Source organism: Cupressus sempervirens, chromosome 7 (genome assembly GCF_028749045.1).
Source record: "Cupressus sempervirens isolate cs-2001-9-10 chromosome 7, ASM2874904v1, whole genome shotgun sequence".
Classification (NCBI taxonomy): domain Eukaryota; kingdom Viridiplantae; phylum Streptophyta; class Pinopsida; order Cupressales; family Cupressaceae; genus Cupressus; species Cupressus sempervirens.
Genome location: NC_143124.1, coordinates 650,836,015 through 650,848,731, shown reverse-complemented (window position 1 = coordinate 650,848,731; position 12,717 = coordinate 650,836,015). Strand labels below are relative to the sequence as shown.

At 34.3% G+C, this 12,717-nt stretch overlaps 1 protein-coding gene across 1 annotated transcript; it reads right to left on the bottom strand.

Annotated features, from left to right (window-relative positions):
* Positions 1-6,673: 6,673 nt before the first annotated feature.
* LOC149548348 (uncharacterized) lies at positions 6,674-11,622 on the bottom strand. Its single transcript, XM_089794850.1, has 5 exons — positions 11,362-11,622; positions 11,139-11,236; positions 9,399-10,172; positions 7,529-7,999; positions 6,674-6,993 (listed from the first exon to the last, which is right to left on the bottom strand). The coding sequence occupies exons 2-5, from the start codon at positions 11,172-11,174 to the stop codon at positions 6,925-6,927; spliced, it is 1,350 nt and encodes a 449-aa protein (XP_089650976.1). The 5' UTR covers positions 11,175-11,236; positions 11,362-11,622; the 3' UTR covers positions 6,674-6,924.
* Positions 11,623-12,717: the final 1,095 nt, after the last annotated feature.

Genomic DNA, 12,717 nt, shown 5'->3' with positions numbered 1-12,717 from the left:
CACACTAAATGGAAGTGTCCCTAAGGGTCTTTATGCACTATCGGGATGTGATCTTTGACAGAAATACAAAAATCATGACATATTTTTACTTTTCATGTCTTATTACATCAAAATAAGTGACATATGATTACATGTTATAATGAATTTGATAAACATGTTACATTTTCTAGATAAAATAATGAATGTTCATGTTTTTTATTAACTACAAGAAAGTAAGGTGAAATACAAGTTTGTATGCACACATTGAACAAGTTGGGTGGAAATCCAATTTTTCGTATATCAAAATGAACAATTATATTATGTCATATCAATCATATAGTTACAAAAATATGTTATGTCTCATCGGTACAATACAAAAGTCGAATACCTGACAAATGCCGAATGTGTACAATAGAAATGTCGAATGTGCACAATACAAATATTGAATATATACAATACAAATGTTGAATATGTACAATATAAATGTCAAATATGCACAATACAAATCTCAAATATATACAATACAAAAGTCGAATATATGTCAATGTCATGTGATGACCACAAGTACATATGTATATCACTATCAATATCTATGACTGTGCAGAATCATCAAAATTGAGCCTCTTTGATGCAATTTGTGGCTCGCCAAGTGTCTGTACAAGACAAATTAAAATACACTATCAAATATCTTATCTATAAGTAATATGAATATAACTAGAAATTGGGTTCTAAATTGTGGATAGTTGAGTTGTTCATTACCTCATCCCTTTGTCCCATAGTTGGACTGAATGATAGAGGCAATAGACTCCTTTATCAATGGGTGGGACTCCTCACAAAATGATGAGGTAGAGTTACGATGGGAGACACAACTATTGATGAATCAATTCTCATGGGATGCACAACCTGTATGATAAGCGATAAAATGTTAGCATTATAAAGTGGCACTAGGGATTACAAATAGAGTTAAAAAACAAAAAATGTACTGCAACCTGAGTTAGATCTCCACTGCTAGCAGGAGGTACAAGAATTGATGAATCAATGTTTCTATGAGGCACAACCTATATGGTAATTGTTAAAATTGTTAGAATTGTAGAGTAGGTGTTAGGGATTTCTATCACACATAAGCAATCCAAATTGAGATCACAAAAGGGCTTCAACTAAGACTCTACATACATACCTCTGGCCTCTATTGTGTTTGACCCCGTCTTTGATGCTCAGGACTCCTAAAAAAATGAAATGGGAAAGGATTTGCACAAAGTCTCAAAGACTACCATAATAGGTAAAAGATATATAACACATGTTAATAAGACAAATTGTTGATAATTATTATAAAACTGAAACAAAAAAAAAAACATGTACTCATTTGTAAATACAATAGTTTAATATGTATATAGAAAAAATGCATACTATAAACTAAAATTTATGAGAAGGAAAATATAAAATTTTACCTCTTCCATTGCCTCAACATCGGCAGTCTCGAGAGCATTCATCAACTCTATAAAACTAAATTATTTCTACATATATTCAACAAACAAGTCAACACGTATTAATCAATATTGAGTACATGTATATGCATTCATTCTTATTAAATTTCAAAATACAAACTTGACTTGTATTTAATACCTTTTTTTATTTTGGTTTTTTTGCTAATTTTTTTCCCTTTCCTCTAGACCTCAAGCTATGTGGAGTACCCTAAAGAAGAAACAAATATAACATAAGACGAATCAATAAGACACATCATGAGTTCCACTCAAATCACAAACTTGATAAGTGTGCAAGCTATGATACCGCATAGCTCTCAAGGCCAAAGTTAATGGCAGAAAGAGTGGCATCATCAATTTGAAAAATTTTAGCCCCCGACAAGCCCTATAAAATAGTAAAGAGTATTGTTATTAATATGAGAAAATGTTGTAAATAGCAAGAAGACACAATAACAACAAGAAGATCATAGGAGGGAAAGAAGACAAAAGAACTTGAAGGACAATATTGGAAGAATAGTACAAGGCCTAGAAATAGAAAACAAAGAGACCGAGAAGGAGAATAGAGATGTGAATGAACTTTTGGCACCTTGTCAAGAAATAAAAGTGGAGATTCATGATCTCCACACTCCTGCAAGACATCCTATGTGATATGGAGGTTCTTCGATGCAGATGGGTGTATGGAGGATGAACTCACATAAGGTTCATTAGATGGAGTTTAGGTATGCTAGGAGCAAGATATGTGGATGGGAATTGGATGGATTTGATGAATTTGGGAGGGTTTCAATGATGGTAGGAGATGGAAAGGTATTATTGTTTTTTTTAAGAATACCAATTAAGAAACAATATTTCAAATCCAATGTATTATTTTTCTTTTAAGAATATTTAGAAAACTTTACCTCAATTGTTCTTACTCCTAGCCTCACACCTCTAGCAAAATGAGTACTATGCAGTGTTCTCGTATTGCATATTGTTTGAACATATCAATCTAAAATTCTCTATAAAAATTTTTAAAAATTACTTTTACAATATTTTTGGTGATTAAATAATATCATGTCAAAACTAATGAATTTCATTAGATGGGGTTTGGGTAATGCTAGGAGCAAGAGATGTGGATGGGAATTGGATCGATTTGATGAATGAGAGGGTTTCAATGATGGTAGGAGATGGAAGAGGATCTATAAGTGGGTTGTTAGTGTCATACCCATTAAGAAACAATATTTTAAATCCAATGTATTATTGTACTTTTAAGAATATTTAAAAAACTTTGCCTTGGGTGTTCTAGCTCCTAGCCTCACACCTCTAGCACAACAAGTACTCTATGGTATTCTCATACTACTTGTTGCACCTTGCATTTCATATTTGTCACATATCAATCTAGATTGATCTATAAAAAAAAAATTTAAAACTTTTACGATAATTAGGTGATTAAATAATATCATGTCAAAAATCAAACAAATAGACAAACTTGTGTCCCTTGTCTATTGAAGACCATCACAATCAAATCATCTATGAGTGTGAAATCCCCACCTTTGTATGAATACACGTATGCCCACAATATACATATGGATGAGATGACACTCCATCTGGAGATGCATCTATATCTATCCCATCACACATGTACTGACAATTAAAACAAAAATGTTGATTGGGCCTCGAAGACTGTAATAATGCACATGATGACGATGTAGGTAGTACAACTGAGAATGACACTAGTGGTGCAAGTGACACAAACTGTAGAGATGACACTAGTGGTGTAGGTGACACAGGTGGAGATGACACTAATGGTACAAGTGATGCTGATGGAGTTGTCATAGGCTGTGATGACCAAGGTGCCATAGGTGATGATGATGGAGCTTTCGCATGATGTGATGACCCTAAAGGTGCATCTAATGATGGTCAGGGTGCCATAGGTGAAGGAAAACCACCTAACTGTGAGCCATGCTAAATGATAACTTTTTGTCAATGATGCAACCTCATGAAGAGTCTGTAGATCAATAGACTCATTTACAATTGATGGGAGCACAACATGAGGCATGATTTTTTGTGGTGTATGTCTTCTCTCATGTTGTGGTACTACCCTATGAGCCCCAAGTCTATCTTGCACAGACCCTCTCCCTCTACCCTAGAACTAACAGATGTCAAATTAATTTAGCTTCTCACCAAGGATGAACTCACAATATAGATTTCTCAAAAAATATAGAAGCACCTCATAATTATTACATGATGGTAGGTCAAATACCATATAGCACCTATCCCAAAAATATGATCTCATCCTAGCATAAGTGCACCAATGAATATGAAAAGCTTTGGTTGTGTGTAATAGGGAGTTGTCAGATATAGGATCGGTGAAAAGAGAACATATGGTACCTTTCTTTATGTCTTTATCTTTCACTTGCTAATATGATAACCCATTGGCATAAAATGCACGAAACCTATCCCTCCATGTACCCCATTTTGTAACCTCCCTAAACACATCATTTGCATTTTGGGTCATTTGTTTAAGTGTATTTGCTAGGGTTGAGTGGTGATCAAGTGTAGATGATTGCAACCTATTGACCATTTAGATAATGTTAGCACTATTTTGTGAGAGAAAATTTATGAGGTTCTCTTGTGTAGTACTTAAATTATGTAATTGTATGCATGGAGGGTTTATAGGAGGCAGTGGTTGTTGAACAAGAACATTGAGTGGAGGGTTTTGTGGTTGTATCACTATGGGTGGAGGGTTTTGTGGTTGTGTCACAACGGGGGGAGTGTTTCATGGTAGTGTCGTGAAGGGTGGAGGATTTGATTGTGTAGGAGGTGGTCTTTCTTCTCTCCCTCATTTTCTTGGATTCCTTGATGCATCTATATTTAAAAAATTTAAAACAATTACAAAACTTATAAATTACAAAACCAAATTATAAAATTTGATTAAAAAAATACATAAATGATGAATAGAATGAAGACTTACCTTGTTAGTGTGGCGCCATGGATGGAGATGCAATTAGATTTTTTTTATGTAAACTTGATCAAGTTTTGTTGGTCTCCTTTGCAGTTCATGCTGTTGTTTGTTTGAGGGTTAAAAAACCCTCAAACACAGACAATAGTAAAAATATATTGTTTACAGAATCTGATCGAGTTTTCTAAAACCTGATCAGGTTATTAAATAATATAATTCAAAAAACCCGATCGGATTTTTTGAATTATATTATTTAATAACCGGATCAGGTTTTGTAAACTATAATGGTCAGGCTTGGATACCAAACTTGGCTAACATTTCACTTTTCAAATAACTCGATCGAGTTATTAAAGATTTCTTTTTTTTTGGGGGGGCGGGGGGGGGGGTCCATTTTTTTGTACACCATCTTGGTGCACTTACCCTACATGATATATATACATAGATATACATTATATATACATACAGAAAAAAGAAAACATATATAAAATGAAACTAAAATCATTTAAAATGCATAAAAAGACTTGAAAATCATACCTTTTTCAAAGTCTCATAGTTTTAGATGCCTCTCTCTACACTTTCGATCGAAATTGTAGCCCCAGTGTCAAAAATGATGTGGGGTAGCAGTGACAATATTTGAGCTTTCCATTTTTTTTAGTAGTTTTGATCGAAACTTTAATAACTAGTTTCCATCAAAACTAGCAAGCCCAAGGTTGGGGTTAACAAACCCCATCCGAGCTTGGTAGTTTCGATAGACTCTATATAGATAGAGCTTGGTAGTTTCGATAGAAACTATATAGATAGTTTCAATCAAAACTACATACTATCCATGTAGTTTCTATCGAAACTACGTGGTACAAAAAGTTTCTATCAAAATTTGAAGAACTGTTTGTTTCAATAGAAACTAAATAGATTCTATCGAAACTTTAATGATTGAAACTATCTATGCAGTTTCTATCAAAACTACATGGCACAAAAAGTTTCTATGAAAACTTGAAGAATTGTTTGTTTTGATAGAAACTAAATAATTTCTATCGAAACTAAGAAAAGGATAATTGGTTGATGTGTGATTTTGAAGGAATTTCTTCCTCTGAAAAAGTGTAACCCCACTATTGTGGGTTCATCCAGTTCCAAATCACCACCATTTTTTATATCAGCTTTACTTGGTAGGTGCCCTTTACAGCTAGTGTGTTGGGACTACATTAACATGCTTTGTCAAGATGTCTATAAAGTTCAAAAAGAAAAAGTAAGACCAATTGTTGGCATCAAGTCATGTTTTATTTGTGTGCTAATGTGACATCACGTGATTTAATACTTTAAACTAATTTTTTTTTAAAAAAAATTTAGAGGTATTCATCGTCAATGCTAAATACTTGAATGTCAAAATTATGAAAACAATATTAAAATATTATAAATTATGTCATCAGACTTGTAACAACTATTGAAACATACTATCAATAGATTCTCCAAGCTATTCTCCATTGATACAAATAGGACTCCTTTAAGCAAGAGCGGGTAGTGGCAATAAAACAAAATAAAACATAAATAATATATTTAAAAAGTTTGAAAAAATATACCAAGTGTTCCCTTTAGTAAGATGTAGATTTTAGTTTTGCCCTATGTCAATCCTATTTCCAATTTCCAATTCTGCAAAAATAATACTTTACCTATCACATTCCTAATTCCTCACAGTTGAAAAGGACTATTTGATGTAACCCATATTTATATCGAATGGAATAAAATATAATAATTTTAACATTCACAGACCAAATACCCTAAGTCTTAAAATAGCCTACATAGGCTTATGTACCTAAACAATAAATTTTTACTTGAATCTGTCCCTATTGTAGCATGCACGGCTTCCTACTATAAAGCTCTATTACTTTTTAAGCTGAAGAGTCAGATGAAGTAGGTACACTTAATTTGTTGCTTTCAGCTGATCTCTCATGGATATGTTTCTGCCAATAATAAATAGTGTAGCAGTCATGACATCTTGAACAGTGACAGAAAATTCCAGTGACAAAAATTCCATGACAGACGTCACCATCCATTCACTTGAGGCAACCGTCACCTTTCTTTATTCAAACAAAAATACCAAATTTGTAATTAATAAGCAATAATTAAGAATCTCTTTGTGTGCATAATACCTTCTGCTCACTACACATTTCAACCTATTACCGTGAGTTACGGAGGGATTCATATGACAGAGAAGCTAAATTAGAATGTAGCAACAAGAAGAACAAAGCAGAATATAGAGTACAGACCATTAATATATTTTAATGCGCAAAAATTGATCCATTCATGGAAGGATGTTTTGAATTTCAAGAGTGTGGGTTCTATTACAACTTTGTCAATGGTACAACTGATTATGCTTCAGATTAATTTCGTAACTGAAGAATTTGCATTTGTGGTTTCATTTTTCTCACAAATAACTTTGCATTTATTTGAAAATATGAATCCACTTTAAGTAAATCTGTAGGTGCTCGGTTAGCTTGAGAATTTTTGTTCCAGTGCATCAGCCAGTTGTTCTTAGCATGAGAATGTTTGCTGCACTGCTTGAGCCAGTTCTTCCACGCTTAGTTTACACCCAATTCCAATCTGCACGAATTTTCAGTTCAAATAATAAAGTTCATGTAGCCAATATACTGAGATAACTATAATGCGCCATAAATAGAACAATATTTTAGAAAATCTTGATAATGGCAATAATCATTTTCAGATTTGATTGTTTGAATTTTTTAATTTTTTGTATCAAAATCTATGATTTATCATCAGAAATAGGAAAGAAAAAGAAGATCAATTAAATCCAGTTTTTTTCTCTTAGTTTTTTTCTTCATAACAATCCAATCATAGAGTTTGATCTGAAATATAAAAAAAATACTCAAACAATCTATATCAATCAATGATACCAGATTTCTACAATCCATAATATAAATTACTGTTGCTATTAGAGTAGATTGTGTACGAGTTTACAATCCATAATATTTGATCGGTGTTATTTCTGAATGAGATCGTATGTATTTTCTTACATATAATATCGATCACTGTTGCTCTTAGAGTATATTGTGTACTAGTTTACAATCCATAATATTTGATAATGAAGTGAAAAAATTATTGAGAAGTTTTCTCTTACCTTGAGCGTAAAGGAGTTGAGGACTGTATTGTCTATGGTGCTGATGTTGAGATGCATTATTTCCAAGGATAGATTCTCAAGGGTCTCAACTAATTTGAGGATGTGGCCAGGCATGTTGGGCGATAGAGTTTTCAAGAGAGCGTTTGAGCCAACAATCTTAACTTCCACGTCGGCCACACTAGACGTAGAATTTGCCACCAACTCTTTGGCTGTCTCGAAATTTGGGTCGATGAAAGGGGGCTGAACCCCTAAACGATGATAAGAGGAGTTGGAAGGCTGTGGGGTTCTGGGGCTGATAGGCAATGCCAATGACCTTGGGCTCAGAGCAGCTGGCCTTGGGCTGGAGCAAGGCAGAGGGCTTAACACTTCTGCGTATGCTTTCCTCTGCTTCTTTGACTCCAATGACTGCAACAGCTGCTGTAACTCCTTTATGAATTCAATCACTCCTCCTATGATCGATGCTTGATCACCCTGAACAATTCATACTGCTGTCAAAAAAAACCCATACAAGATATGCTTCTCTCTTTATATACAAGATATAGCATTAAACTCTTGCACTGGAACAATCTATAACATTAACCCTTGTACAAGTATAAAAATTGATGAATTATGAACAGCAACTTTCCAATCTTGATGTGATTATACTAGTCTAGATTTTTTATGTTTTCTTTCTATCAGGATTTTGAATAATACGTTTGTCGATATACCTATTTGAAGAGACAATCTTTCAAAACTATGTAAATTTAGCGTGGATATATTGGATTAAACAGTAAACAGATAACTAAATAAAGGAAGAAATAGCAATTATGTGTTCTTTAAAGGTGCAAAGAGAGAGATGATGATCTAAGATAAGACAATTTGTCTATTTCTGGTCAGAAACCATTTGGGCTACTAAACATAATATTGAAAAAGATGAAGTTGAGAATAGGAATTTCCTCAATTTTGTATTATTGTTTGAAGCAAGTGAAGAGAAATGGTATAGGAAATATAGATTTTGTTACTCTTCAAAACAAACGAAGAAAACTTGTACAGGAAATATAGATTGCATTATTCTGTCAAGCAATAGAAGAAAAGGTGGTAGAGGAAATTTAGATTGTATTCTATGTGAAACAACGACAGAGAGATGACACACGAGATATAAATTTTATTAGTCTGCGAAGTAATGGAAGAAAGTGGCATTGGAAGAAAAGTGGTATATAAAATAGATTATATTGTTCATTCAAACAAAAGGAGGAAACATGGTAAAAAGAATATAAATTGTATAACTGTTTGAAGCGAAAGAAAGAAAAAATGGCATAGGGTATTACCGTTTGAAGCAAAGAAAGAAGAATGGTATAGGAGATATAGATAGATTGTATAATTATTTGCATCAACGGAAGAAAACTGGTATAAGAAATACTGATTGTATTACTCGGTGAAGCAATGGAAGAAAGATGGTACAGTAAATATAGACTGTAGTATTACTCTTGAGCAATAGAAGAAACATGGTATTGGAAATATAGATTGTACGATTCTGCTAAACAAAAGAAGAAAGGTGGTATAGGAAATATAGATTGTATTACTCTTTGAGGCAATAGAAGAATAGTAGTATAAGACATGTAGATTATATGTTTCAAACGAAAAAAATTAAATAGAACTTGTAGAAAAGTGATATAAGAAACATAGATCATACGTTTCAAAGAAGAAAAAAAAGTGTAGAAAATATAGAACGTATTACTGTTTTAAAGCAAGAGAAGGAAGAATGATATAGGAAATATAGATTGTATTACTCTTTAAAGCCAAACAAGAAGATTGGTGTAGGAGATATAGATTGTATCACACTTTAAATGCCAAAGAAGAAGAGTGGTGTAGGGGATATAGATTGTATTACTCTTTGAACGTAGAAGCCTGGCATGAGAGAACGTAGGACAGCTAAGTGTTCATTCATCTGCTTTCTTCTGTTTCTCTCAACAGCAATGTGAGTCATGCGTTGGCCATCTCCTCCTCCTTCTTCTGCTGCCACAGTCTTGAGACGCTTATGCTTGGGATTATCAGTAGTGTCTGTTTCAGAGTCAGAAAAATCTGAGAGTTGTGTAGGATTCATGTCCGCTCTGGCTTGGAAGCTCTTGGATTTCTGCAGGAGAGACTCACATATTTCTGATTTAAGCCGACATTGGCTTGACAGTTCATGAGATGCAACTGGATATAAAGGTTTGAGAGGCATATGTTTGGTGTGTAGAGGCTCTGAGGTGCCGTGTACAATATTTGAGAGTGCAAAACCATTGTTAGAGAATGGCTCTAGCTCAGGTTCTTGCTCCAGAATAGGCAGTTTTAGCTGCGGGACTTGGGCCAAGCTGTTCTCTGCTTCTCTCATGTTGTTGTTGTTGTTACATGTGCTGCTGCTCTCTTCTATTAAACCCATGAATTTGGAAGCCTCCTGTGGGACTTCTAAGAAGTCAAGAATGCCAAACAAGTCTTGTGCACAAGTAGCAGCCATGGTGCCCTGAGATAACTGGGATGTGAAAATGTCACACAGGATATCTCCCATGGAAGTTGCCTCTTGGTCCCCTTTGATAATTCCTCCTGTTGTTGTAATGCACTCTCTGGATTCTGTTACGTCGGTGGGAAATGATTGAGATATTAGGCTGTTTGATCTCCCTCTTGCCTACAAATTTAAACATCTTCAATTAGTTTTTGGATGACTTGAAATCAAAACATTACAGCTGTTTTAGAGCATTCTTCTTGCACTCCAAACAAATACTCTGTCTTTAAAACAAAATATTTGGAAGCGTATGCTGAGGAGTGTTGCAGGGTGGGCCTAGGACCTGCTTGGATTCTTGCCCTTACTAGTTTCTATGATTAAGCAGCTAATTATCGAATTACAGCTTTGAAATGTGTATTAAGATGCTCAAGCATGAAAGAAACTACAGAATACACAGCAATAACTATATTATTTCATTCCTTGTTCAAACGATCAAGAATCAGACCGACTGATCAAATGATCAAAGATAAAAGAATGCATTAAAAGATCAAAGATAACTAATGCATTGAATTGTTTTTTTGATTGATATGAATGTATTAAAATTGTTTCAATATAAAGAATGTAATATAATTGTTTCAGCATACAGAAGTTGTAAAAACATTCAAAGTCTCGTAAGAACTTATTCCACTCTACGTAAAAAACTCTGCAAATTCTATTTTTAGAAAACCTAATTTTAAATTTAAACTCGTGTAAAAGTGCCCAACTGCAGTTAATTTTTTACAATGTGGAAGATAATGGAACTTATTCCAACAAATCATGACTATAAGAACTTCCAATTCTCTGGGCTGCTTCATTTCATAGGTTGAATAGTATTATCCTAAACAGGAAATGATCAATGAAAGTGCTGATAAGCATGAGTCACTTCTCAAGAAATGATTAATTTAGTGCTGATAAGCTTGAGACACTTCTTATAATCTACCATTAAGATATTTTTCATTTTCTTAAGCTTTTTATTTTATTTCGATCACAGATCATGGAGGCTGATCCGAAAAGTTGGTGTAATAAATCTAGAACAACCCAATGCATAACAACAGCAATCTATCTTATAGCTTATGAAATATGATATCATTAAATGACCAAACAACTTACAAAAAATGCAGCCTCTGCTTCTGCTTCCCCCACCATATCCAAAGCTCTTTGGGCACAAACTCTTCTGAATTAATGATATCACAAAATAACAGCTCTGCCTGTATTCACAACTCACAATCAATATTTCCACCACCCATTTCCCCAAAAGAAGCATAAAGCTGAAGAACATAGGCTAGATTCTTCCTCTTACACAAAATATAGACCATATATTGATGCTTTTTACCTTGAAAGAGTCTTTCAGACAGTGTAGCCCTCTGAGGTCAAATCAATGGCTGACGAATATGGCATCAAGTAAATAGGCTACGAACTGTCCCCTAGAAGAAAATATCAAAGAAAAGCGAAGAAAACACTGAACTGAAGAGGCAATAACCCTGCACCCCAGCATAAATGAAAGACAACAAGAGCATCCTATATTAGGCAAAACCCCAAGCACAAAATGGGAGACCGGTCAAAAAATACGCAGAGCATATCATGGACACGTAAACTTCATGTAGTACGGCACTGAAATGGGTGTATTAAGTAAACCCTAAATTTATCTTAAAACCCTAAACCCCTCTCTCAGTCTTGATCATGATTGCATTTTTTTGAATTCCGTGGAGCTTCCATGAACAGGGGAAGTTGCAGGGGAGGTTTCAAATTTCCGTTGTAGGGGGGAAGAGAGTACGGAGAAAGAGATGCCAGCCATGTATTTCTGTAGCTCCTCACATGGGCAGGGGACAGAAAACAGAGTTGTATTACAATTTCCAAGGCACCCTTGTTATTATGACTCCTTCCTCCAATCTAAAACTCCGTTACTTATGCAATGTACAAGTTGCAGCTGATTTGGTAGAATGTAAATATTTGTTTCTTTTTTCTAAGGATGGTCCAGAGATGAATTTATGTCACGCTGTTCCCGTGCCAAGAAGTGAAAAAGAGTGGACATGAAACCAAATTGTAAGTGCATTGAATCGAGAGAATGAACAGTTGATTTCAATACAATTATTGCCCCTCTGAATCCTCTGCTCCTTCAAGTGACCCCATTTACTGTTGCCCATTATTATTGTCATAACTTTTATCAGCTACCTTCTCCTCCCTCTCTGCTACACAAATCCAATGGCTATTTCTCTATATCATTCTCTTCATTAATATGGGCAGGATCCCTTTCATGTTTTGTTACAACATTAAAGATTGTGACGTTTGCATAGTTGATCTGTTGGCTTCTCTTGTGATGATCTGGATGATGTGGAGGTTACGAACTAGAGAGGCATCTTCCCATGTGAGATTTTTCATGGGGATGGAGATGGAGAGTTCAGTGTTTCTTTCCATTTCCTCCAAAATCTATGGGCTCTTATCTTTTCTAAATGATTTTATATGATTCATAAGTTTGCCTTGTTGTTTGATGTAGAAGCACTTGACATTTTTTTGGTCAAGAAGTTAAAGATTAGAATAGATGTTTAGGGGATAATTATATACTTATTTACTATATCACATCAATTCATGTCGGTGTTTCTTAGGTTAAGACTTATGAGTCAAGGATGATGAACATCTATTTCATCTATTAGAGTAAAAGCATATTCTATCTTCCTTATCTCACATCAAT

Coding starts and splice junctions, on each gene's coding strand:
- LOC149548348 (XM_089794850.1), bottom strand. CDS start 11,174: ATGGTGGGGGAAGCAGAAGCAGAGGCTGCATTTTTT. Junction 10,173..11,138: donor AAGCAGAGGCTGCATTTTTT/GTAAGTTGTTTG, acceptor TTAAATTTGTAG/GCAAGAGGGAGATCAAACAG. Junction 8,000..9,398: donor CAGGCTTCTACGTTCAAAGA/GTAATACAATCT, acceptor TGAATTGTTCAG/GGTGATCAAGCATCGATCAT.